The sequence below is a fragment of the Mytilus edulis genome, chromosome 12, assembly GCF_963676685.1.
Source record: "Mytilus edulis chromosome 12, xbMytEdul2.2, whole genome shotgun sequence".
NCBI lineage: Eukaryota > Metazoa > Mollusca > Bivalvia > Mytilida > Mytilidae > Mytilus > Mytilus edulis.
This window is the reverse complement of record NC_092355.1, coordinates 937,982-964,253: the sequence shown is the minus strand read 5'-3', so window position 1 is coordinate 964,253 and position 26,272 is coordinate 937,982. Positions and strand designations below refer to the sequence as shown.

General features: G+C 32.0%; 1 protein-coding gene across 1 annotated transcript in view; it reads left to right on the top strand.

Annotated features, from left to right (window-relative positions):
* The window catches only part of LOC139499383 (uncharacterized), a 72,153-nt gene that overhangs the window by 24,684 nt on the left and 21,197 nt on the right, over positions 1-26,272 (top strand). The window contains exons 9-10 of the mRNA XM_071288065.1: positions 6,015-6,117; positions 25,410-25,493. Coding sequence (XP_071144166.1) covers positions 6,015-6,117; positions 25,410-25,493 — 187 coding nt within the window. The remainder of the gene's footprint in view (positions 1-6,014; positions 6,118-25,409; positions 25,494-26,272) is intronic.

Below are 26,272 nucleotides of genomic sequence, written 5' to 3'. Positions count from 1 at the left end.
GTTTATATCAGTGGTGTCCAGGACAAGTTCGAAAACATAGTGTCATCAATTATTTTTAGATAAGTTATGCTCCAGTCATCAGAAATATTTATTATAGGGAAACATGCATTGTACGCACTTTCACATGTACATTTTTTGCAAGTTTACAATAGCTAGTCCCAGACACAAAGTAGATTTCCAGTATTACAGATTTTTGGTTCATAAACAGTACCTATGCAAAAGTAGCTGTGAAAGTAGAAGGGCAACTATTTGTGGTGTTTGGAATGACTATAATGGGTACATTCAGTCTGGCAGGTTTTGGTGTACATGTCTGTCTGGTAGTCATCATCTGATCCTGACCTCATGTTCATGGTTCATTTGTAAATATTCAATTTTTGTGGTTTGGTCTGTTTCTCAAGTACTATATAAAGCATTATGTCAACTGTATTTGATTTATGGAATGGTTGTAAAGTGTATATGTCTGTCTTGCAGGTATCATCTGACCTTGACCTCATTTTCATGGTTCATTGGTAAATGTTAAAGTGTATGTGTCTGTCTGACAGCATTTATCTGATCTGAGTTTATGTGATGCTTTTAGTTACACCTTTATATTTTAGTCTTGCAACATAAAATCAATGATCAGTAAAGCAGATGAGTTATTTCAGCGTGTGCAATGATATTAATTTTACCAATTATCTTTAGAACTTCAATAATATTGACAAACTAAATGCAGTAGCACACCTTCAAATATAGAGTCATATAAAGACATTTTTCCATTTGTGTATTGTATATTTTCATAAATGTTCAGTGCCCTGCATCGTGGATGGGATAGCCCTATAATTTCTATTGTGTATGTCTGTCAGTTTTTGTTCCTCCAAAAGTATAAGCCAGTGAATTTTTGCATAGTAAATGTGCATATAATACATATAAGAAATGTTGGTGAAATTTTGCATATTAATTCTAAAAAATCTTCTTTCTTTTTTTTTTTGGTTTTAAGCTAAAACTTTACAATTATACATTGGATTGAGGCCGATGAAAATTTGCGCTGCTCTTTTGAATAAAAAATAGATGTGCAAATTGTATCTGATATTCATTTTTCAAAGAAGTTGAACTATGTCCAGTGCACGATGTTTTGTCGATATTGTCAACATCGCAATGTCAACTTTATAGTGTCGTTATTGTGTTTACAATGTATCCTATCAATATGTTCTATACCTTTCTGTTTACATCGTTCACATCGTATACATCGGGATGTTGACAATATCGTGTCGACATCGTGTTTATATTGTATATATATAGAGTCTATAGCTTTCTGTTTACATCGTTCACATCGTATACATCGCGATGTTGACAATATTGTATCAACATCGTGTTTATATTGTATATATATATATAAATAAAGTTTATACCTTTCTGTTTACATCGTTCATATCTTATGCATTGCGATGTTGATAATATTGTGTCAACATCGTGTATATATAGAGTCTATACCTTTCTGTTTACATCGTTTACATCGTATAAAGTATATATATATAAGTACGTCTGATTGTTGGGTTGATGTTTAGACGAGTTGTACATATATATATATATATATATATATATATAAAGTCTATACCTTTCTGTTTACATCGTTCACATCGTATGCAGCGCGATGTTGACAATATTGTGTCAACATCGTGTTTATATTGTATATATATAGTCTACACCTTTCTGTTTACATCGTTCACATCGTATACATCGCGATGTTGACAATATCGTGTCAACATCGTATTTATATTGTATTTATATATATAAAGTCTATACCTTTCTGTTTACATCGTTCACATCGTATACATCGCGATGTTGACAATATTGTGTCAACATCGTGTTTACATTGTATATATAGTGTCTGCACCTTTCTGTTTACATCGTTCACATCGTATACATCGTAATATTAACAATATAGTGTCAACATCGTGTTTATATTGTATTTATATATACATCGTATACATTTCATCGTATACATTGTAATGTTAACAATATAGTGTCAAAATCTTGTTGTTGTTGTATATACATTTTTTTTCGTTCCTTTTTTTAAATAAGTAAACATGGTTAAGCAGTTAGTTATATAGTTAAATTGTTTTCCATTTTTTCATGTCGGCGTCTTTTATTGTTAACTATGCCATATAAACTTTGCTCAATGTTAAAGCCATACGGTTATTTATAGATGTGCCAGTTAGTAAGTATGTACTGGAAATTTTACTTATTTGCAATCATACCACTTCTTTTTTTATAAATACCTTTCTGTTTAAATTGTTCACATAACAATGCTAACAATATTGTGTCAAAATCGTGTTTATATTTTATATTGAGTCTATAGTACGTATATAAACGTTAAACTAACTGCATTTGTTTGCACCTGTCCTTAGTCAGGAATCTGTCGTTCAGTAGTTGTTGTTTGTTGAATTGTTCATGCGTGTTTCTGGTTTCATGTTTTTTACACGAGACCTTTATTTTTCCTGTTCAAATAGTTATACACTAGTGTTTTTTTGTGCCTTTCATAGCTTGCTACTCGATAAAAACCAAAACTCCGTATTAATGACAAACATATAGGGGTTTACTTATAAAAGATGTAACTTAAATAAAAAGTTGTCTCATTTGAACTGATACCGCATCTTCTTAAATGCGATGTAAACAATATATAAGTAACGACGTTGACTAGATATCGGTTTAATATTGTGTACATCGCGATGTTAACAATATATAACAGTTCAAACAATGTCAACAATGTTGACACGACATCGTGTTTACATTGTATACATCGCAATGTTAACGATGTCAACGATGTAAACAATATATAAGGGATCAAACAATGTAAACGATGTTGACACGACAACGTGTTAACATTGTAAACATCGCGATGTTAACGATGTCAACGTTGTAAACAATATATAAGAGTTCAAACAATGTCAACGATGTTGACACGACATCGTGTTTACATTGTATACATTGCAATGTTAACGAGGTCAACGATGTAAACAATATATAAGGGTTCAAACAATGTAAACGATGTTGACACAACATCGTTTTAACATTGTATACATCGCGATGTCAACGATGTATACATTATATAAGGGTTCAAACAATGTAAACAATGTTGACACTATATCGTGTTAACATTGTAGATATCGCGATGTCGACAATATTGAATAAACATCCTTCACTGGACATGAATGAAAATTTGAAAAAAAAATGTGACATAATTTTTGTATTTTCCCTCATGTTTAAATGTTGTCTTATTTTCTTTAAAACTGTAGTACTGATGAAAATTATTGACATTTTGTCTCTAGTGTCGTAATTTTTTAAGTTTCCGGTCAGTATAACATTAGTCCGGGGAACAAATGATTTTACATGTTTTACATGTTTTAATTGACAAATTCGGGATAGAATTGACCATTTTATGAATGTTTATATTAATGTATTTTTTTCTCGGGTAAAATTTTTTTTTAAATATTATAACAAACTTTAATAACGTATCCTGTAAAGTTTATCAAAAGGACTGTTTGTACCTTTTCGCATGGACTGGCTCATATAGGCATGATATGCATACCAAATTGTTTCCTCCTGTCAAAGTTGTTTTACTATAAAAAAAAATAATAAGGAGACTCATCAATGAGACAACTATCCTCCAAAGCTGACATGAAGTGGATGTAAGCATGTATATGCAACTGTACTGCCTTCAACATAAAAAATACCCATGCAGTATAGGTGGCTTTAAAAGACCTGACATAGATAGTATGAAGCAATTTTCCTTTAATTCCTAGCAAAAAAAATATCATTCTCAGAATACATATTTTTTTAACATTAAGAAAGTTTTCAACAAATGGAAGTTTTTAACGACTTTGACAAGCTATACAGCCCTTGCACGGTCGGCTTTTCTCAAAGTTTTCTCAAAGTTTCCATTTGCTATTATGAAATGAATCTTTGTGTCAAAACTATTGTTTACGACAATGTCCATTAAGTTCAAAGTGCTAAAATATAAAACATATATTAATTGAGAACACATCCTAAATTAACTGTTCAACATGTTAATATTAAAGCTGACAACTTGCTTTGTAATTGCATCAGTCTTTTTGTCTCACATTCAAATGAGCAATATGGGCCCTCGTTGAAATGTTATTTTTTTCCATTGGATTACTAACTTGCAGGATAGGCTGGCTACCGGTATTTAAGTCTGATCCCCTTTTCTGAAAACGATTAAAACCCTCAACACTAATGTGAATGCCCCATAGTATCCTATAAATTGTATTGCTTTTTTGGAATAAAGTATAACAGCCTTCTGCGTAGCGCATTGTAGGATACATGAAAATACCGGCAATCTGTCTCTGCGTCAGCCCGTGTGTTCGTCCGTACATCAACTCGGTATTTTTAGCACTCTCACGTTTTTTTTTATAAGAGTTATGCTCTTTGGAGATATAGAATTTATTGTACGAAAATGGCCTCGTTATTGCTCTCGCGGGCACAATTCTTACCAGATTATTATAAAACTTATACTATAGGTTAATATCAGCAATATCTTGAACAAGTTCTATAACGGTGGCCGATCCACATTGTTTTGTTAAATAGCTATGCTTCTTAGAAAAATTAAATCTATAGAAAATACCATCTTAGTGCTCTCATATAGGTACAATTCGTGTCAGATGTTTATAAAACTTAAACTATAGGCTAATAGCTGCAATATCTCGAGCAAGTTCTATAACGGTGGACGATCGACATTATTTTTTTGAAATTGATGCCCCTTGGAAATATAAGATATGTGCAATGCGGGGGGACACTGGTTATTTGTTCTTTTATTTCTATTATTGTAGGCATCTTGTAAATGAACTACTACGCTTGTCCGTCCTTCATTCTGTAAACTTGCAGATAGAGGTAATTCACTTACAGTTATGCCGATGTATAACTTTGAATCTGTTTTTCGATTCCACACATTTACTTGAGTTTTTTTCATCAAAATTGTTTACTTGTCTTTAGCAGAGTTATGAATTTTGTTTGTTTGATACATTTAAAAAAAAAATACGATAAGAGATAGGGATGTGCTGTGCTTTCATGTTTGAAATATATATTGTTTTTTGTCTCATCTCTAGTAAGGTGAAAAAGCACCATCAACAATGTATAAGAATGTGATATTGTTAAGTGTTGGTAAACCACTAGTCTGTAGGACAATTATATTTGGTAGGCAGTTTTTTGGCCAGTGACACACACCATTGTCAAAGAGATTGTTGGGTTCTGCCCCTCTCAAGCATGGTCTGTTGACTTTGAATCTGTTTCTTACTTTAAATGTCTTGGTATGTGATTATGTCAGTTTGAGGAGAATCATAAGCATTCGCACATCATAATTCCATGGAGATTAGTTTGCCCTCCCCTCAGTCATGGTCTATTTACTTTGAAACTGTTGCATAGTTTACATGTATTAGTGTGTGATTGGGTCAGTTTATATATTTAGGGGGAATTATGAGTGGTTTTGTTTGCAGATATATGAGCATTGGTACATCATATTTCAATAAAGATTGTTTGTGTTCTCCGTTCAATCAATGGTACAACGACTTTGAATATTTTGCATTATTAACATTTGAACTTTTATATATTTTACAAGTTAAAGTATGTGCTTAGGTTATTTTGAATGGAACTATTATTTATAACTCAATGGTACATTTGTACTTGTTTGGCTTTATACATATTTTGATATGAGTGTCACTGATGAGTCTTATGTAGACGAAACGCGCGTCTGGAGTAATAAATTATAATCCTGGTACCTTTGATAACTATGGTTATACAGTTTTATAAGCATATTGGCATTTCACTTTTCCATAGAGGCACTGCAGATTCAGTCATGATTCTTTGACTTTTAATGATTTGCATAGTCACATTTTTAAGTATTGCCTTTTTAATTTCAGCATTGACATTATACATGTATCCTCAACATTACAAAACCCATGACATTACCTCTTTGTCAACTGTTTATTTATAATTCTTTTTTTATAATTTTTTGTGAGCAGATTGTCGTAAGATTTGATGGAAATAACGGTCCTGGTGTTGAAGAAACCTCCCTGAACACAGGGACTAAAACACATGTTCAGAAGATATTAAATGGTCTAAAAGGTAACATAAGTAACTTGAATTTATGCTTAGATTCTAAAAATTCAACAAAAAAGTCACATTTTATCCTTCGAAATTTTCTCTTTGTCAATTTTTAAACCAAGATGAACTCATTTGAGTTATGTCTCTAAAACATCATTGTTGTGGGACAAATTGCATAGTTTATGATAATTATCTAGAAAACTATAACAGATACAGACAAATGAATTAAAACAACACGTTGTGAATTTCATGGGTTTGTAATACTTTCTGTATTTACCTTTACCAGGAACGCTCAAAGCATAATATGTGTAAGCCATGTTGACAGATCTATATATAGGAACCGGAACTTTTGAAAATATTTAAACCTAGATCTTAAAAAATAGCCTAATCCTTCAAAAGTAAAATTTGCCTGAGGGAGTAGAAACCATGGTTACAAACTCTATCAACAATTTAAAAAAAATATATAAATCAAGAAATCCGCCCTGACTACTGGCCTGATGCTACACTCTGTGATCGACAGCAGAGGTATCGATCCCATGCTGTAAGACATGGAAAAAACACATCAAAAGGTAGACCCTTTCTTCCATATTATTATTCAGTGAATAATGTTACAATTTAGTAACAAGGTCAGTTTCCCAGTACTATGTTGTGTATGAAATGATTGTATGATGTGAAGTTGTCAGTTGCTTTGTCGTTATTGTCCTAAGACATATGGTTTCCAGTTAATAATTTAGAAGGAGCCTATGGATGAAATTGCACCACATGGTTCTATATAAAAGTAGAGGCTCTAAAGAGTCTGTGTCGCTCACATTGGTCTATGTGCATATTAAACAAAGGAAACAGATGGATTCATTACAAAATTGTGTTTTGCGTTTTGGTGATGGTGAGTGTTAGTGAATCATTCTTTACTAAACATCCTTGTTGCTTGTTACTACCTCTATCTATAATAACATAGCCCAGTAGTTACATTGGAACATATTTTGTAAAATTAAAAAAAATATATAAATATTGTTAAAAATTTACTATAAAGGGCAATATCTCCCTAAGGGGTCAATTGACAATTTTGGACATGCTAATTTATTTTAAGGTCTTACTTTCCTGTACATTATTACTGTTTACAGATTATCTTTATCAATAATAATATTCAAGATAATAATAAACTAGAGGCTCTCTGTGTCGCTCACCTGTATTTACTGACATGATAAATAGTGGTATGAGATACAAGATAATATTAGATAGTATAATGATGTCTAAGATAATAGCAAAAGATTGCACTTGCAAATGTAAAAAAATGTGCATACCAAATATCATTGATCTAACATAAGGAGTTCATCAAAACTGATATAATCACAAACAATTACATGTAAGCCAATATTAGTTTCAGTCATTAGACTGTTACTGAGGGGCGAGGCTAAATATTCTCCATGGAAATGAGATATGCAAATGCTTATACAACCTAATTCTAATAAACATTGGCCTATTAGGCCTAATTACTAATGGTTCCCCTTGAAATGATTTAATCACAAACTAATACATGATAACTTGACAGCGAAGAGTTATAACTTGTAAACAAACAGTTCATATATTCTTGTTGGTTTGATGTTGATCAAAATATTAATAGCCTCATTTATAACCATACTCGTCTGGTTACTTGATGTGTATAATGTTGAATTATTGGCTACTATAACAATAAAAGGATACAGTTGACATTTAAAGAAAACATCTATTATCAGAAAATAGAAGACATGGATGCTTCATGTATTGTATGCAGATACCTTATGTTATGAAATGTCTGTCGATCATATGTTCAATGTTCTTTACCTTATTTTCAAATTTCATGGACTGGTTAAAACAAAATATTTGATTTTGAGATTTCTCACTTATGATGAGTTATAGAACAACTATATTTGGTATTACTCTACGCGGTCAAGGGTATTTATGGTGATATTGTTTTCTGCTGATTTATTTTTTGAGAAAAAAAGTGGGAACGAAATATTTGTTCCACAAACAATTCAATTGATGTATATATATATATAGCCCATGTGGTCGTGTGGTCTAGCGGGACGGCTACAGTGCAGGCGATTCGGTATCACGATATATCAGAAGCATTGGTTCGAATCCCGGCAAGGAAAGAACAAAATTATTGCGAAAGCAAATTTACAGATCTAACATTGTTGGGTTAGTGTTTAGACGAGTTGTATATATATATCACCATAAATACCCTTGACCGCGTAGAGTAATATATATATATATTTATATATATATGTGTGTTAAATGCAATGGAGCGTATACTTTAAAAAAAAATAGGTATAATACATATATATTGACAATAATAGGTAACCAGTAATTCTTTTATTATGATAAACTACAATAGCATAAAAATAGGTTAAGAAATGGAGGACAAAATTCAGTATTACATATCAACTGATAAAAAACTGAATTTATTTGTAATCTTAAAATTTGGTTTTGTGAAGCATGTCTGAAAAGAAAAATAAGAGTGCAATACATATACAGTGCAACTATGTTGAAAAATTAGATATCTATGCAACTTAAATGTTGCAAATAAAGGAGACCAAAATAAACTATTTATCAATCTTAAATCAAATATCAAAGGTTAAATTGTTTGTTGTCAGCAAAATTCAAAACGTATATATCAATAAAACATTTACTAACAAAGGAATGAAAAACATGATATTAGCATATGGTCATGCTCTTTAACTTTGTACTTGTTTGGATTTATAAATACTTTGATATGAGCGTCACTGGTGAGTCTTATGTAGACAAAACGCGCGTCTGTCGTACTAAATTATAATCCTGGTACCTTTGATAACTATTTAAACAACTGGGTCGATGCCACTCACTACAAACCATTAAAAGTCTGAAATGGCCTATATCTGTACTCGACTGTACTGATTTTTACTCGACCAGTCTGAATTCGTCTGAAATTTACTTGATAATACTCGACTGTAGTCTGAACCATACTGAACAGTCTGAATGTGTACTTGACCAGTACTTAACCATTTTATACGAGTCTGAACCGTACTCGACCTAGTCTGAACCGTACTCGACCTAGTCTGAACTGTACTCGACCTAGTCTGAACCATACTCGACCTAGTCTGAACCATACTCGACCAAGTCTTAAACAACCTAGACCTATTCTTTGTATCTATCAACTGAATTTTATCAATTTAGGATTTTTTTTATAATAAAAATGAAATTTGAACAACAACTTGAAATTAGAAATGTATTCAATACAGTATTGAAATTAAAATTTCACAATAATCAATCAAAATATAACTTCAACTCAATATTAATCAACACTTACATAATAATATATATCAACTTTTAAAATATAAATAAAACAAGCTTATCGAATAATCTTTAAACAAAAGAATTGTACTAATATTTTCAATATTATTCAAAATTTTATGAATATTTCGGAAGTATTTTATGGTAACTGGACTATTTTCACCATTAACTTAAGCCTAGTATAGATTTATGGTGTCAGTTGAGTTCAGGTAATAATGCAGTGAATGTTTTTTTTTTATTAAGATATATATAAAATAGTATATAAAACAACTTAATAAATTTAAAAAAAATGAGAGCTTAATTGTTTTGTTTTATTAAACCAAGAATTTAATATTATCATGATAATAGAATTTCCATAGCAATCCTTGATAACCTTTTTAAAAAAGGAAGTGTATTCCAAAGTAACAGTAAAATAAATTTCAATTAATTTAAGTATATTTTTGTTAAAATAACATGGCATACATAAAGCACTTTAATATGTTCTAATTACCTCAGTACATGTGTGTTTTACAAGTAAAAAGAAAGCCCTATTTTCTTAATTTCGTGTATTACTTGTCTAGTACATACATGTATATTCGAAAGGCCTTGTTATTTAATTTAAACAGGATGTTGCAATTTTGAATCAATGTTATTTAGAATTTAATACCTCTGACCAGGTGTGATCTTATTTATGAGTTTGCCCCCAAGCAGAGGTTATATTTTATATTTCACCATTAATCAGAAAAACAATTTTATCTATTTATTAAATTTTATCCCTTTTTGATATAAGTTATATATAATATATTTTTTATCCTAAATATAATCAGAGATATATTTCTTTTATAAGGTTACAATTTTTTATAAGTTTTGTTGGCTGTTGTTATATATGTCAGTTAAAAAGAAATTTATTTAAACAGTTAAAAAAGAAGAGGTTTTTTGGTCTAGTATGGTTCAGACTGGTCGAGTATTGTTCCGACCTTTGGTTAAGTATGGTTTAGACTGGAAAAATAGGTCGAGTACATGTCGAGAATGGGTTAAGACTGTTTCAGACTGGTCGAGTAATAGTTCAGACTATTTTCAACGGCAAAGATAAGGGTCAAGTACGATTCAGTACAGTCAAGTATGGTTCAGACTGGGGTCGAGTAATGTCAAGTAAAAGTCAGACCAATTCAGACTGGTCGAGTAAAAATCAGTACAGTCGAGTACAGATATAGGCCATTTCAGACTTTAATGGTTTGTAGTGACTGCTGGTGGAATTTTCGTCCCCGAGGGTATCACCTGCCCAGTAGTCAACACTTCGGTGTTGACTTAAATATCAATAATGTGGTCATTTTTATAAATTTCCTGTTTACAAAACTTTGAATTTTTCGAAAAAAATAAGGATTTTCTTATCCCAGGCATAGATTACCTTAGCCGTATTTGGCACAATTTTTTTAGAATTTTGGATCCTAATGCTCTTCAACTTTGTACTTGTTTGGCTTTATAAATACTTTGATATGAGCGTCACTGATGAGTCTTATGTAGACAAAACACGCGTCTGGCGTACTGAATTATAATCATGGTACCCTTGATAACTATTGGTATACAGTTTTATAAGCATCGGCATTTCACTTTTCCGTATAAATATACTCAAATATTTCAAGATAACATAAGAAATTACTGTTCGATGATCAATTACATCATAAAACACTTTTATTAAGTCAAACATTCTTAAAGATAACATTCGATATATAATAGTGTAACAGTGTGTTTAAGTGTTACATATTGATGTACAGTAAAATTACCAAATCGATCAATACCTACATGTAGCCTATAAATATTTGAGACACTGTGTTTACAAATAAAGGCTACAAGAGTAATACTAAAGCATAATGTTTTTTTTACAAAAAGGCTAAGTCATATTTTACATAATATAAAACTCATTAAATAGGTTCACATAGGTATAAAATATCTATTCATAAATGCTTTAAAATAATAATTTTGTTAAATATAAGAAATTTAAAGCATATTCAATTTGAAAAAAAATCAGCTAAAAATCTAAGAATAGGCATTCTTTTAAACACAGGAATTGGTTATGTAATATAAACTAGTTTCATCAAATGCATAATAAGCATGGTTTTTATTATTTGTTTTTAGCTCTGCTCAGCTTTTATCAAAGCTGAAGTTTTTATTCTTATTTTAAATAGTCAAAAGTACTGCTTTAATTAAGAACATTAATAATATGTATTACTTCATGTAAGACAATAACAGTCTGCATATGAGATTACTTTTTAAGTCCTGTTCTCCCCCTTATTTGGGTCTTTCTTCTTTATGGAAGTCAAAATAATACACTTATAAACATTAATTTCTTTACCTCTGCTACCCTTAATCCAGTGCAAATATAAAGAAGAAAGCTTTGTAAAGAAGCTTTCTTATATACAGGTAATACTGTATATCAGGAGTCTTGAAGCTAACTCATTTCTATTCCTTCTTAGGAATAGGATAATCTATTGGAGTGGAAACCCATTGTTCCTTAATAAAACACTCCTTTATATGTGAGGTTGCATTTTCAGCAATCGCATATGTGTTTCAGCGGGTTTAATTTTCATTGTTTCAAACGAAGCTGGTTTTGGCATATAAATAATCATAACACTGAATCATTGCGTTTCAATGGCTACATAAATCACTTTATGATTTGACCAGTAGGAAGCGAGAACATCTGTTCCAAATTTAACTTTACTATCAAAATTAAGGAAAACAATGTACCATAGGATGCAGTAGTTTTAGACATAATTTGTCAACAGCAAAATGAATATCTCATGAACTTTGAAAAAGAAGTGTTTCCAGTGTTTAAATCAATATTAAAGTCTGCAATTATGATATTTTGGGGATGTTTTTAAAAGTACACATCAGAAAGAAGTTCTACAAGGAAAGTATCTTTCAGTAGTTGCAACTTGCAGTTTGGTGCTTTGTAAACAAAGAAAACTTGAAGAAGACCTTTGCTGGGTAATATGCTATCCGTTTTTACAAACTCTAAATATGGAGTTGAGAAAGTGACTGTATTGTGAAGAATACAATTATTTCGATATTATAATACCAAACAATGAGGTGGTATTGTATTAAAGTGTGTTTGCATTTGGTCTAATCGAATTATTGGTTCAAAACAAGGTACATAAAAATCATCTTTTTCATCTGTTGAAATAAATCTTGGTTCAGCAATACTAATAATAGCAGCATCCACAATGTTAGGGTCTGATTTCAGATAACTAAAATGAACATGCACACCCCTTGAGTTGTTGAAATAATTAAATAATAAGTTATACAATGGTTTAAAACACAACTGTAGAGTTGCATCTGTTCTATTTCTGTGTAATTCTTGACGAACACACTCTGCTACAGCTAAGGCGTATTGATGGAGATCTAATATATGTAATCAAGTTAACAATGTTACTCTGCTTAGCGCAATATGGTGAATATGTGGTATTTTCCCTTTACGTTTTTATTACATACTAACAACAACTTCGTGTAAGGTATCTCCTTGCAATTTATGAATTGTTTTTCCGGCTGCTGGAGGAAACTGAATTATTTCAAAGGTCTTATATTTACAAGTAAATTACCTTTTAATGTCAAACATTGGAGTCCATGTGTGAATATTTTCTTCTATTGTTAGCACCAATTATGGCATCTTCAAACTTAACCCATATGATACTTGGTCTTTAAGATGTCGTTTTGCATTCAATAAGTTTAAGTTCACAATTGAACCATTGATAAGACCATCAGTGACTTCAATATTAGCTGTAAGATCATATTCCATCCCATTGCTAATACAACTTCTTTTGCAAATTTGGCTGTATCAGACTGTTTTTCTGGTAAAGAACTAAGTAATTTTGTTTTATAGATGCTGGTAAATCCCAACAAATTGTGTCAACTGCTTTAACTTAAGCTTTTGATAAGCATAATTTAGATATGTATTGGAAATTAATATTATCCACTAAAGCATTTTCAACAAACAAATGAGTTTTATTAGTTTTGTATGTTAGTTCACTGATTGAAACAGTCCTGGTACTTAAAACTGCAAAATCATTTTCAGTCATTTGATTTTGTCTCAAACTATTTAGTAATCGAGCAAATTCTAAATCAACTTGTTGTCTCATTATTTCAGTAAGTTCATGAAAAGAAATTAATCATGTTAATCCTTTGTTAAGACCATTGAAAATCCAGCTGTCAAATACAGGTTGGAGTTGGAAAAAGTCACCAATAGCTATGATACTCACGCCACCGAATAAACAGTTGCTTCCCTTGATTTTTTTTTAGCCTTCTCTCCAGTAAAGAGAACATTTTGTTTCCAACCATTGAAATTTCATCAATCAAAATTAGAGACAAATTTCTGTATATCATTTTAAGTGTATATTAGAACATCACATGACAGTGACTGGTCAAGTTCTTTAGTTGGTTGTATCTGGAAAGCATTGTGAATAGTCAGACCATTTATATTGTAAGCTGCCTTTCTAGTAGGAGCACAAAGAAGAATTATAATATCGTCAGGGTCCTCATCTTCAATAGAACATAAGTGCCTGTGTAAAGCTTGTAATATTGCTCTGACAACACCAGATTTTCCTCATCCTGCTCCACCTGTCAAAAATACATGAAATGGTTCATGTTTTGTTTTAATCAATGTGACAACATGTTAGAAAAATTCCTACTGTTTCTTATTATGGCAAAATAATCACTCTCACTTATTATGCTGGCAAGATTTGTCAATTCTACTGTTCTTGCTTCTATTCCAACTTCACAGGATATATCATACAGTCTATGTTCTGTTGGTCTATCTGGATTGAAATGAACATACTGTTCTGATTCTGTTGGGCCTATTTCACCATCTTCCATTTCTACTTGCTGCGTGGCAGGTGCTATCTGATCGTCTCTCATTACAATCATGTTCTGCCTCTTCTATTGCTTTCTCTAGATCCATTACTTTTCCTTTATATTGCTTGGCTTTTTTTCTAATAGTCTTGCAACGGTCAAGTAAAATTGATAATGGAAATGGGGAATGTGCCAAAGAGACAACAATCCGACCATAGAGCAGACAACAGCAGAAGGTCACCAGCAGGTCTGTAATGCAACGAGAAATTCCCGCACCCGGAGGCGTCCTTCAGCTGGCCCCTAAACAAATATATCCTAGTTCAGTGATAATGAACGCCATACTAAACTCCAAATTATACACATGAAACTAAAAGTTAAAAAAATACAGGACTAACAGAGGCCAGAGGACCGACTTGGGACAGGCGCAAAATTGCGGCGTGGTTAAACATGTTTGTGAGATCTCAACCCTCCCCCTATACCCCTAGTCAATTCAGGAAAGTAAACGCATAACAATACGCACATTAAAATTCAGTTCAAGAGAAGTCCGAGTATGATGTCAGAAGATATAACCAAAGAAAATAAATAAAATGACAATAATACATAAATAACATTAGACTACTAGCAGTTAATTGACATGCCAGCTCCAGCTTTCAATTAAACTAATTGAAAAATTATTACTTCATCATATGAATATCAGGCACAATCCTCCCCGTGAGGGGTTAAGTATCATACCATCATAACATAAATGAGAAGAACATAACCCGTGTTATGCCAACAACTGGTTTTTAAATAAATATAGGCAACAGAAGTTTACCGCTGTTCAAAACTCGTGAATCTATTGACAAAAAACAAAATGGGGGTAACAAACTAAAACTGAGGGAAACGCATTAAATATAAGAGGAGAACAACGACGCAACATTAAAATGTAACAAACACAGAAACGAACTAAGCATTAGACAAAATCCGATGAGAATAACAAATATAATTAACACCAAAATATGCAATCTTTAATGACCTGACAACAGTATTGTAACTATATCACTTCTTAATAAGTCTATTTAAATGTTTTGTTATCTTCCGAGGTGAATACTGACATTTGTTTGCTTAATAAAGACTATTCCCATAAACTATTGGATGTGAAATACCTGAACGTATAAGAAGTCTGCATGTTGAGCTATATTTACGAATGATGTCCTTATACCGATGATAAAATTTAGTAAATGTTTTGACTAGTTTGTGATATAGAAAAACCCTCGTATAATAATTTTTCAGTAAAACATAAATTTCTCTCGTTAAAATCTCAAACATTGTTACATACACGAGCGATTCGTACAAGTTGAGATGTATAAACACCGTGAGATGGTGACAAGGGAACGTCACCATCTAAAAATGGATTATTAACGATAGGAAATGAGAAATCATCTCTTTTATCATAAATTTTAGTATTAAGCTTTCCGTTAATGATATAGATATCAAGATCAAGGAAAGGGCATTGGTGATTGTTAGTATTAGTTTTATTTAAAGTAAGTTCAACAGAATAAATTTCTTGAGTATACATACTGAAGTCGTCATTATTGAGAGCCAAAATATCATCCAAATATCTAAAAGTATTATTAAATTTGTGTATCAGATGTTGTTTCGATGGGTCTTTGCTGACTTTTGTCCTAAACTGTATCGCATAGCAATACAAAAACAGGTCCGCAATATGTGGTGCACAGTTAGTCCTCATTGGAATTCCGATAACCTGGCGATATACGGAATCTCCAAAGCGAACAAAAATGTTATCCAGTAAAAATTCAAGGGCAGATATAGTATCAAAGCATGTCTAATTGACATAGTTTTTTTGTTTATTGCTACTAAAAAATTACCTTAAAGAGTTTGAACATATATATTCACATTCTGACGTTTTAAATGCCCATTTAAGAACATTTCTTCAAATATTTTATGTCCACATTGTAAATCTGAAAGTTTTTAGAGTCAGTCTTGTAATTGTATTTTACATATCTTATAACCTTGGGTGTTTTTCTTTGGTATATAATAATACCATTCTTCTGAGTTAAGTTAATTTTGTTATTGTTTTCTTCTATAACATCTGCATTTGCCTCTTCGTTTTCACTTTCAGATCCATTTTCCTACTGTTCTGATTCATGATCTGAGTTTAAGGATACTGCAATAGAAGCTGAGATACATAGTCTGTTTTGGTCTACTCGAGTATCTTTTAATATAATTTTCTGATTCTATTTCAGTAGAGTCTGGTCCTTGTTTTTCTAGGTCTGATGATTGCTTTATGGGGAAATTATTTTGTGTCGTGGAGATGTGTTAATCAATACAACTTGTCTAGTAGCTTTTGTTAAAGGCATTTGTAGTGTTAAGTATGTTACTTCTTGTGCGCTTGTTTCAACAGAATTTGAAAAGTAATTCCCAATGTGCCTTACTTGATTCGTCAAGTCTAAATTTCCCAGTCGTGCTTCTTTTGCTGCTTGGTATATTAATGCACTCATACCTTTTTGTGACTTGCTTATGTATGAAATAATATACCCTGCACATGCAAATGCATCTAAAACAAACTTTAGATCATGATTTGCTTGCAGGGCTACCAACACAGTGTTCATGTAACCATTAACACGGACTTCAGATGGTTCAGATTGGACCAATGAAGTTGCTTCTAATGGCCTTAATATAATTTTCATCTTTCATTTGTAACACATCATCTAAATATATAGCATATGTCAATTGGTCTATATTTTCAGAATTGTCAAGTGAATTTATTTTGTTTTGTACTTCTTTATATATAGCTATGTATTTGTCTATGTCATCATTTTCTTTCAAAGGTTCTAAAATTACTGTTGCTTTCATAGGTGGAAGAGGGAAACCAAAACGACAAATTGGGTGACCTTTTTTCTGCACGTTTTTGAATGATTATGAACTTGCAAATTGACTAAACTATCATTTTCTGGGAGTGAATAGAAGACATATTTATCAATAAATCCTACAACATCTTTCTTTGAATCACTTCCATATACTGGTGCATTTTTAATCCAGATCAAGATATGAATATGTGGTGAACCTCTCTGTTTAAATTCAACCCTATAAAAAAAAATTGTCAATTTTTCAATAAGATCATGATCACTTTTTAACACCAAGTTGATAAACTGTTAGACACGATAATCAAAATATCTACAGCAAGTCACAGGGTCCTTCTGACAAAGTTCAGATTTCTGATTCCAATCCATTTCTTCAAATTTGTTGTCGGTATACTCTTTACCATCATTTGATTGGCTTATAATTCGTAACAAATCTTTCCAGTTAGTGTCTGCAGATGAAAACGAGCCAAACCACGTTGGAAGACCCAATTGTCTGATCATTGCAAACAAATATTTGTTCCTCTTTTCAAGGTATACTGGGAAGTTTCTTAAACTTCTGAAGATATAATAACCTTCATCCAATCTTACAAGATCATTTACAGTGTTAGGAGTCAGTACATCTTTTGCTGTCCATTGTTTTCCTTCTGATTGACACCTCAGAGCAAGATTGACCTTATCACTTATGTTTTTAACTGAATGTTCTCTAACTTAAAAAAAAATATTTGGTACAGATTGTGATACTCTCCTATCTATGGACCTTAGTTCCAATATCAGTAACGTGAACTGAAACAAACTTGTCTTTATTATCTGGCTTTCTTTGACCACAAAATATAGTTGGAAAAGATAAGTACTCTGCAACAGGATCACTATAGAGGCTAATTGGTCGTGGTTCATTTAATTTTGCTATTTCTGTAATCCAAACATCATTTATTACAATCCCAGAAGACTTGTACAAGTCACTTGATCTCATTAAATAATGTAATGCACAAATGACGGTAAATGGTCTGACATTTTCACTAAAATCACACTGTTTGAATTCAAGCTTTTGCTTTAGTTTAACTGACATTATACCAGATTTCTCTATTGTTTGTAGAAGAGAATTTATTGTAGGTTGAACTTCAACAGGCACATTTACAACATTGCCTTTACCTGATAAATGTCCACCTCTAGGCAACTGTCAAATCTGCATAAAAGGAATTCTTAATGATAACAGTCTCTTTTCTAAAGGATACAAATTTAATTATTTTTGTTTTTGAGGAAATTCCATCTGATTTGATATTGAACAAAACGAGGTATTTTTTGTCTTTTAATTGCATTTAGACAATTGTGGCAGTGGCATATCCACTCTATGTGCTGTACAGTTTTAAAATGAGTAAAACAATGAGACAGGTTAGCATGAGTGTTTTCTGTAGTCTTCATCTAGTCTGGCATTTTTTTTCTGTTTCATTTCTTCATTATCTTCATTCTTTCTAGTCTCTCTTCAGGAAGCAATTCTCTTTGTCTTTCCATCTGTCTTATATCAGGCTTATCTCTTTGAAACTTCTTACTTTCTGCTTCAGCTTTGCTTTTCTATAATTTTCATCCTTTCTAACTTCTCTTTTAGCAGCAAGTTCTCTTTTATCGAAATCCTCATTCTTTCTAGCTTCTCATATATCAGCAAGTTCTCTTTTATTGAAATCTTCATTCTTTCTAGCCTCTCTTATATCAGCAAGTTTTCTTTTATTGAAATCTTCATTTTTTCTAGCCTCTCATTTAACAGCAAGTTCTCTTTTATTGAAATCTTTATTCTTTCTTGCTCTCTTTTAGCAGCAAGTTCTGTATTTTTGATATCTTCGTTCTTTTCGAAAATCTATTTGGAACGCCCATAATCACATGGCAAAATCAAATAACAAAACACATTAAAAACGAATGGACAAGACCTGTTATATTCCTGACTTGGTACAGGCATTTTAAAATGTAGAAAATGGTGGATTAAACCTGGTTTTATAGCGCTAAGCCTCTCACTTTGATGACAGTCTCATCAAATTCTGTTATATATACAATGATGCGTTAACTAAACAAAAGAAAGTTCTCTTTGTCTCTCTGTCTGTCTCTCTGAGACTTTTGTTCTATCTGCTTTAGTTTTTCTATAATTTTTATCATTTCTTAAATATCTTTTTGCATTCAATTCTTTTTCCTTGAATATTTTTTTTCTATGTTGCATGTAGTTTTTCATATAAACAAATTTGGGTACCTTTATATACTGGTAAGATTTTTTGTTTTGTTTTGTGTTCCTTAGTTTCCGTTCATCGAAATAATTCTCAATCTGGTTGGTTACATCTTTGTCAGTATGTTTACTACTGATACATACAGGTAACATTTCATATTGAGAGTCTAAATCAATTTGTAAACTAGGAGGTCATGTAAGTCAGTAAATTCAATCAAGATAATTTTGCCCAAGGAATCTAATGGATTATTCAGTGTACATTCTGAATGAGAATGAGTGTCAAAATAAAAAGTATGTATGATTATAATAATAAACTGCTGAACATATGGCTCCAATCAAAATAAGTAATTTGTTAAGCTGCTTTATGCAATTCCCTTCTGGAGTTTTTATTTTGACAGGAATTTCATCAATATTTAAAAACATATTTTTAAATAATCCCTGTTTTGTTAATCTTGAACGTGCATCCGTAAATTTCATCACCGTTATTCAAAATGTTATCCAGGTTCAGTGTGTTTGATTGAAAATGTAAAGTAGAAAGTAACAAGAAAACTAAACAATTACAAGTACATTGGTTTCCCCTGCTTTGATTAGCAAAGTGTGTGGCAAACTGGTCAAAAGTTCTTAACTTTAGAAAGTATGCATTAAAAGAATTAAAATATTTTGATACTTTTTCTTAATTATTTTTAGATTGTTTCATATTGGTCTTGCAACAGTTAAGGTTGGATATTACTTTGAAATGACAGTTCTTGTCCATTCGTTTTTGATGCGTTTTGTTATTTGATTTTGCCATGTGATTATGGACTTTCCGAATTGATTTTCCTTTAAGTTCAGTATTTTTGTGATTTTACTTTTTCTTGCATATTTAAACTATTGTTTGATTCATTTGACAGAATATCTGTTCGTATTTGAGAAGTGTCTTTGCATAGTTATTGTTACTGTTTTGATTCAATATTTTTGTATAGTTATTGTTACTGTTTTGATTCAATTTTTTTGCACAGTTATTGTTACTGTTTTGATTCAATTCAGAGAGTTCAAGTTTATTCAATTCAGATATTTCAAGTGTATTCAATACAGATCTTCCAAGTATATTCAGTTCAGATATTTCAAGTTTATTCAATTCAGATTTTTCAAGTACACTCAGTTCAGATATTGCAAGTTGATTAAATTCAGATTTCAAGTAGTTTCCAGTTACTGTTGTTTGCATTAGAGTGGAGGTAAGTATCCCCCAAGTTATTGGAGTTACTGTTGTTTATATTTGTGTGGACGTCAGTATCCCCCATTTCATTTAAGTTACTGTGGTTTATATTTGTGTGGAGGTCAGTATCCCCCATGTTGTTTGAGTAACTGTTGTTGAGGGTGTCAGTATCTCCTAAAAATGTATGTCAAGGTCAAATTCTGTACTGTTAATGGGGCCAGTATCCCCAGTCAAGTCCGTCAGTATCTGTTTCTTTGGGTTTTTCACACCATGTATAGCCTCAGCTGCCCTCCATTTTTTTCTTCTTAGAATCTTTAAAAATCTATAAATACATATGCAAATAATGTACAATAACGAAGACAAATTGTTATAAATGCATAATGTGATAAAAGAGAGGCTAGATATATAGATTCGACAACTACAACATACATATTACGATATGTCTCCACTCGAGACAGTTACATTTTAATATTTCAAGTGCAAGGCTTGCCGAGCTTTTTAAATAATTAAAATTTAACTGTTGAGAGAGAAGAATTATGGTAATACACGACTGACATTTGTTGAATCTTTTTCTCTAATGATTTGTATCCTTCCTTTTCAAAGATTTGAGGAAAGTTGTATTCTTTGATGTGACGTCATCAGACATGGTCGCAGTTTTGTCATGATTTCACAGTAAGAAAATTCAGAAGAAAACAAGAAAAATAAACGTCACAATTAAATTTAAACCATTGGCCGAGAACAGATTTCTTAAGTGCATTTGTGTATATTTGAGTTAGCAGATTTCTTCAGTGCATTTGTGTATATTTGATTTAGCAGTTTTGCCAAAAATAGCCATATAGTTTATCATAACAGACTTTCTTTAATTAAGTAAACAGAGTTTCAAATAAATAAGGTGATAACATTAACGCACTAATATTAATAAAGAGTAAGATTTAATTCAAACCTTTAACAGTACTTCATTCATTTGTATGTGCACAGGTTTGAACTTTCACTTTTGAAATAAAACAATACAAATTGGTGTTCAAAACAGTTTTGTGCTTGTAGATTTGTTATAGTTTTTATAAGAACTCTTCGACTGTTTGATACATTGTTTCTCGTATGAATTGTTTTACATGGTCATTTCATGGCCTTTTATAGATGACTATGCAGGATGGGCTTTGTTCATTGTTGAAGGCTGTATGGTGTCATATAGTTGTCCTGTTAATATATATGCTCCTGATCTAACCAATAACAAATGTTTCAATTTTTATTTTGTAGAACTACAAATAGAGTATATCAGTACACAAGTTCCAACAAACAGAACACAAATGGTTAAAATAGTTTAAATGAATTTAATATTTCCATTGAAAACTTCTTGAAAACCTTGCTTCATCCTTCTCCTTTTACAAGAATATGTTTTCTCGACAACATCACGATTAGAGAATATGCAAATAATGAGAGTAACATTTTATAAGTGTTTGCAAATTAGATACATTTGTAGATGTAGCTGTATGCTACTAAATTTTCAACTGCACAACACAGTAAAATAAATATTAACAGCAACAGCAACATAATGTTTAGGCTAATTCCATCAGGTAATACTATTTGCTGTCGTTTATAAATAATAATATTTTCTTCCATTTCATGGTCATTTTAATTTCAAGACTCTAATTTTAAATTTAGAATGCTAGCTAATCAATTTTTTCATTTAACTAAATTGATCATATTCTTCTTAATCATATCTGAAATTAAGCAGTTTGTGTGTCCCCATAATAGTTTTGAAGTTGAGCAAACTTTCTATTATTGCTCCTTCAAAAGTTGACCAAAAAGAAAGAATTCTGACTTTTCATTGAAGAGTTCTTTTTTGCTATATCTTATTACCACAAAAAAACTTTAAACAACAAAGTCCATCAAATATGATGATTGAAACCCATGACACTGAAAACATGGTCTTTATTCTTGTAAAGCAATAGTTTTATATTTAGTATTATATTATAGTATAATAATTTCTTAAATATCAATTCAATATCAATACTTTATATTGGATTTATCCTACGAAATGATAACATGAGACACAATTATATTCATTGAATATTTCCCTAAACTTCTAATTAATTATAAAATGAAGAACAATGTTCTTTATTTTAGTTTTTTATGGAAAAAACGTGTGTTAATAGTTAATTAGTATATTTAACAATATAAATTAATTTTAAGATCCTGTGTTGTTGATACATTTAACTTTCAAAATTTATGTTATGCTATTGAAGTTTTAAACAACTATATGAGGCACAAATTTCCTTAAAAATTACCAATTTAGAGGCAGCAACCCAACAACTGGTTACCTGATTCATCTGAGAAGCAGATAGATCTTGACCTGATAAACCTGATTTGCTCTAAATGCTTTGGTTTCAGAGATATAAGCCAAAATCTACATTTTACCCCAATGTTCTATTTTTAGCCATTGTGGACATTTTGGTTGGTTGGCCGGGTCACAGGACACATTTTTTTAAACTAGATACCCCAATGATGATTGTCGTCAAGATTGGTTTAAGTAGTTTCCGAGGAGAAGAATTTTGTAAAAGTTAACGACGACGGACGACGACGACGACGGACGACGACGGACGACGGACGAAGGACGCAAAGTGATGAGAAGAGCTCATTTGGTCCTTCGGACCAGTGGAGGCTTAAAACTGGAAAACTTCCTTACAATTACCAATTCAGGGGCAGCAACCTTACAACAGGTTGTCTGATTCATCTGAAAATTTCAGAGGAGATAGATCTTGACCTGAATTTTACCCCATGTCAGATTTGCTCTCTAAATGCTTTAGTTTCAGAGATATAACCCAAAACCTACATTTCACCCCTATGTTATATGTTTAGCCATGGCGGCAATCTTAATTGGTTGGTCGGGTCACTGGACATTTTTTTTAACAAGATACCTTAGTGAAGATTGTGGCCAAGTTTGTTTAAATTTTGCCCAGTAGTTTCAGCGGGGAAGATTTTTGTAAATGTTAACGACGACGGACGACGAGGGACAACGGACGCCTAGTGATTGGAAAAGCTCACCTGGTCCTGTGGGCCAGGTTACATAAAAAAGGAAGGTTGGGGTTGATTGTTGGGGTTATAACCCAGCTATTTAGGAAAAAGAGATATACATGTATGCTAAATCTAACATTATGTTTAGATTTTTTAGTTTTGTTCCCCATTCTTTAATTGGTTCACATTGAGTTCCAAACAAGTTTGTCGGCATTGTCGTCGTCCAATTAAGGTGATATGACATGATTTTGTTTTGAAAATAAATAGTCATTTATATAAATCACCCCACAAAAAAAATCGATAGCAATATAATTATCGTGTAAATAGATAAAATATGAAATTAAATGTATTGGTCTGTCGACCTACTAATTATGCATATTCCAATCCCTGAAGTTACTCAGAACGAGTATGTGACGTCAGTGGTTACATCAATCATATTTGACTGACGGGTATAGGCATAATAAGCGCAATTTTATTTTTGAATATCTTCCAACACAACCCGTGACAGTGATTACAAATGGTTCTGTGTGCTGCCAGTGGATGCAATAATAGACATAAGAAAGACAGTTTAATTAGTTTTTTTTTCCGTTTTCCGAGTAATCCACAGAACAGGAAGGCGTGGACAAACTATTGTAAGAGATGGGACTTCCTACCAAACACTAGTCATAGACTTTGTTCTGCCCACTTTACAAATGCATGTTACGATCGTGACCCAGAAGTAATGAAGAATCTCGAAGGGATACCCTTCCATGAAGTCAAAACGCCGTCCAAATGCAGTAACTTACATTCCATTGACACAACCAACAACAGCTGAGCCCAGGCCAACTATACCTAAACGGAGAAAGGCTGGCGAAATTATATTTTTTTTATCGTCGCAAATATTTGTTTGCGTCCCTTTTAAATAATATTATTTTTTATAGTTTAGTCATATTTGTGTATAATTGTAGAGCCAAATATATCTCAGTGTTTAAAATTTGGTATTATGTACCTCCTGAGTGTACCTAACTACCTATTCATGTGTGCAGGTGTATACACTGAAACTGGACATAATAAATAAAAAGTCATAAATATCGATCACAGGTTACAGGTTTGCGTCAAACTTTCTCTGCAATGCTGAATTACCTTTGAAGTCGAAAGCTACGGGTGTCATGCCCCCGGGTGGTGATACGCACTTTTGCGTAACATGCGATAAATTTGTGTACATTGATGATTTACCTGCTCAGGTGCACAGGTGAGGTTGGAAAATAGACTTGAGCAATAAGTTACTTAAAATAGCGAGAAATTAAGGTGTCAAGCTGAAACCGCCTAAATTCACCCCTGACAACAATCTACAATCACCATAATAAGCAAGACATCTGTGAGCGTCTATGAATTGAGACTACCCCGTATATTTCCAATATAAAGTGACTGACTGACAGATGGATGGAAAGAGGTAAAACAATATATCCCTGTTCCACGAAGAATGGCAACGTCTTCTACAAAAAGGAAAAAATCTACAACAATCTCCTAACACCCATAACTTGCACACTAAGGAATTCATATTGCATATCTGTGTTTATAATGCTAGAGTTATAAAGCTGCATCCCCAAAACAGAAGCTGAAGATCATGCAAACATTTTATTTTGATTCTATGTTACTATATATAACCAATTTACAATCAAGAAACCAACACTTGTTGTAAAATTATTTATATAGCAATATCAGGTAATATCTTAACTAAAGCTTGAAAGACATGGTGCTGGTAGTTGTGTCATAAAGAAATACAGGAACACCACATTTTTTTGGGGGGATATTTATGTGTTCCGACACATCTAATTATATAAACATGTTTCTAAAATTATATGACGTTAGTTCATTTTCCTTTATGCTATTCATCATATAACAGTATTCTTCATAATTTTAGAAAAAGAAGAACATTCAAGTCTTAAAGAAAAAATGATAAAAATGGAAACTGAACTGGAAGAAGTTATTCCTAAGAATATTAGAGGTGTGGTATTAGTTAAAAAGAGGGACGAAAGATACCAGTGGGACAGTCAAACTCATAAATCGAAAATAAATTGACAACGCCATGGCTAAAAATGAAAAAGACAAACGGTCTAACAAAAGTACACATGACACAACATAGAAATCTAAAGAATAAGCAACACGAACCACACCAAAAACTAGGGGTGCTCCTGAAGGGTAAACAGATCCTGCTCCAAATGTGGCATCCGTCGTATTGCTCATGTAATAACATAAATAAAATTGAGAATGCAAATAGGGAATTTGTCAAAGAAACAACAACCCGACCTTAAAACAGACAACAGCAGAAGGTCACCAATAGGACCAGAGGCTCAGGACTTGGGACAGGCGCAAAAATGAGGTGGTGTTAAACATGTCTCGCCCTATACCTCTAGCCAATGTAGAAACGTAAATGCATAACAAAACGTAACGCACATTAAGATTCAGTGCAAGAGAAGTCCGAGTACGATGTTAGAAGAATAAACAAAATTACAAGACAATAACAACCAAAACCAAGGAGTAAACAAAGACTCACAAAACTAAAGGACATTTACATCAACAGTTATAAATAATAATTAAGAAACAACACGAACTCCACTAAAAACCGTGAGTGAAATCAGGTGCTCCGGAAGGATAATCATTTCCTGCACCGTATACGGCACCCGTCGTGTTATTTCTTTGTTCAGTCTGGTAATGATGGAAGGTTACTACGACTGAGGAAAAATATCAGATATGATTTCTGACACACTTTTGTCATAATGGCCA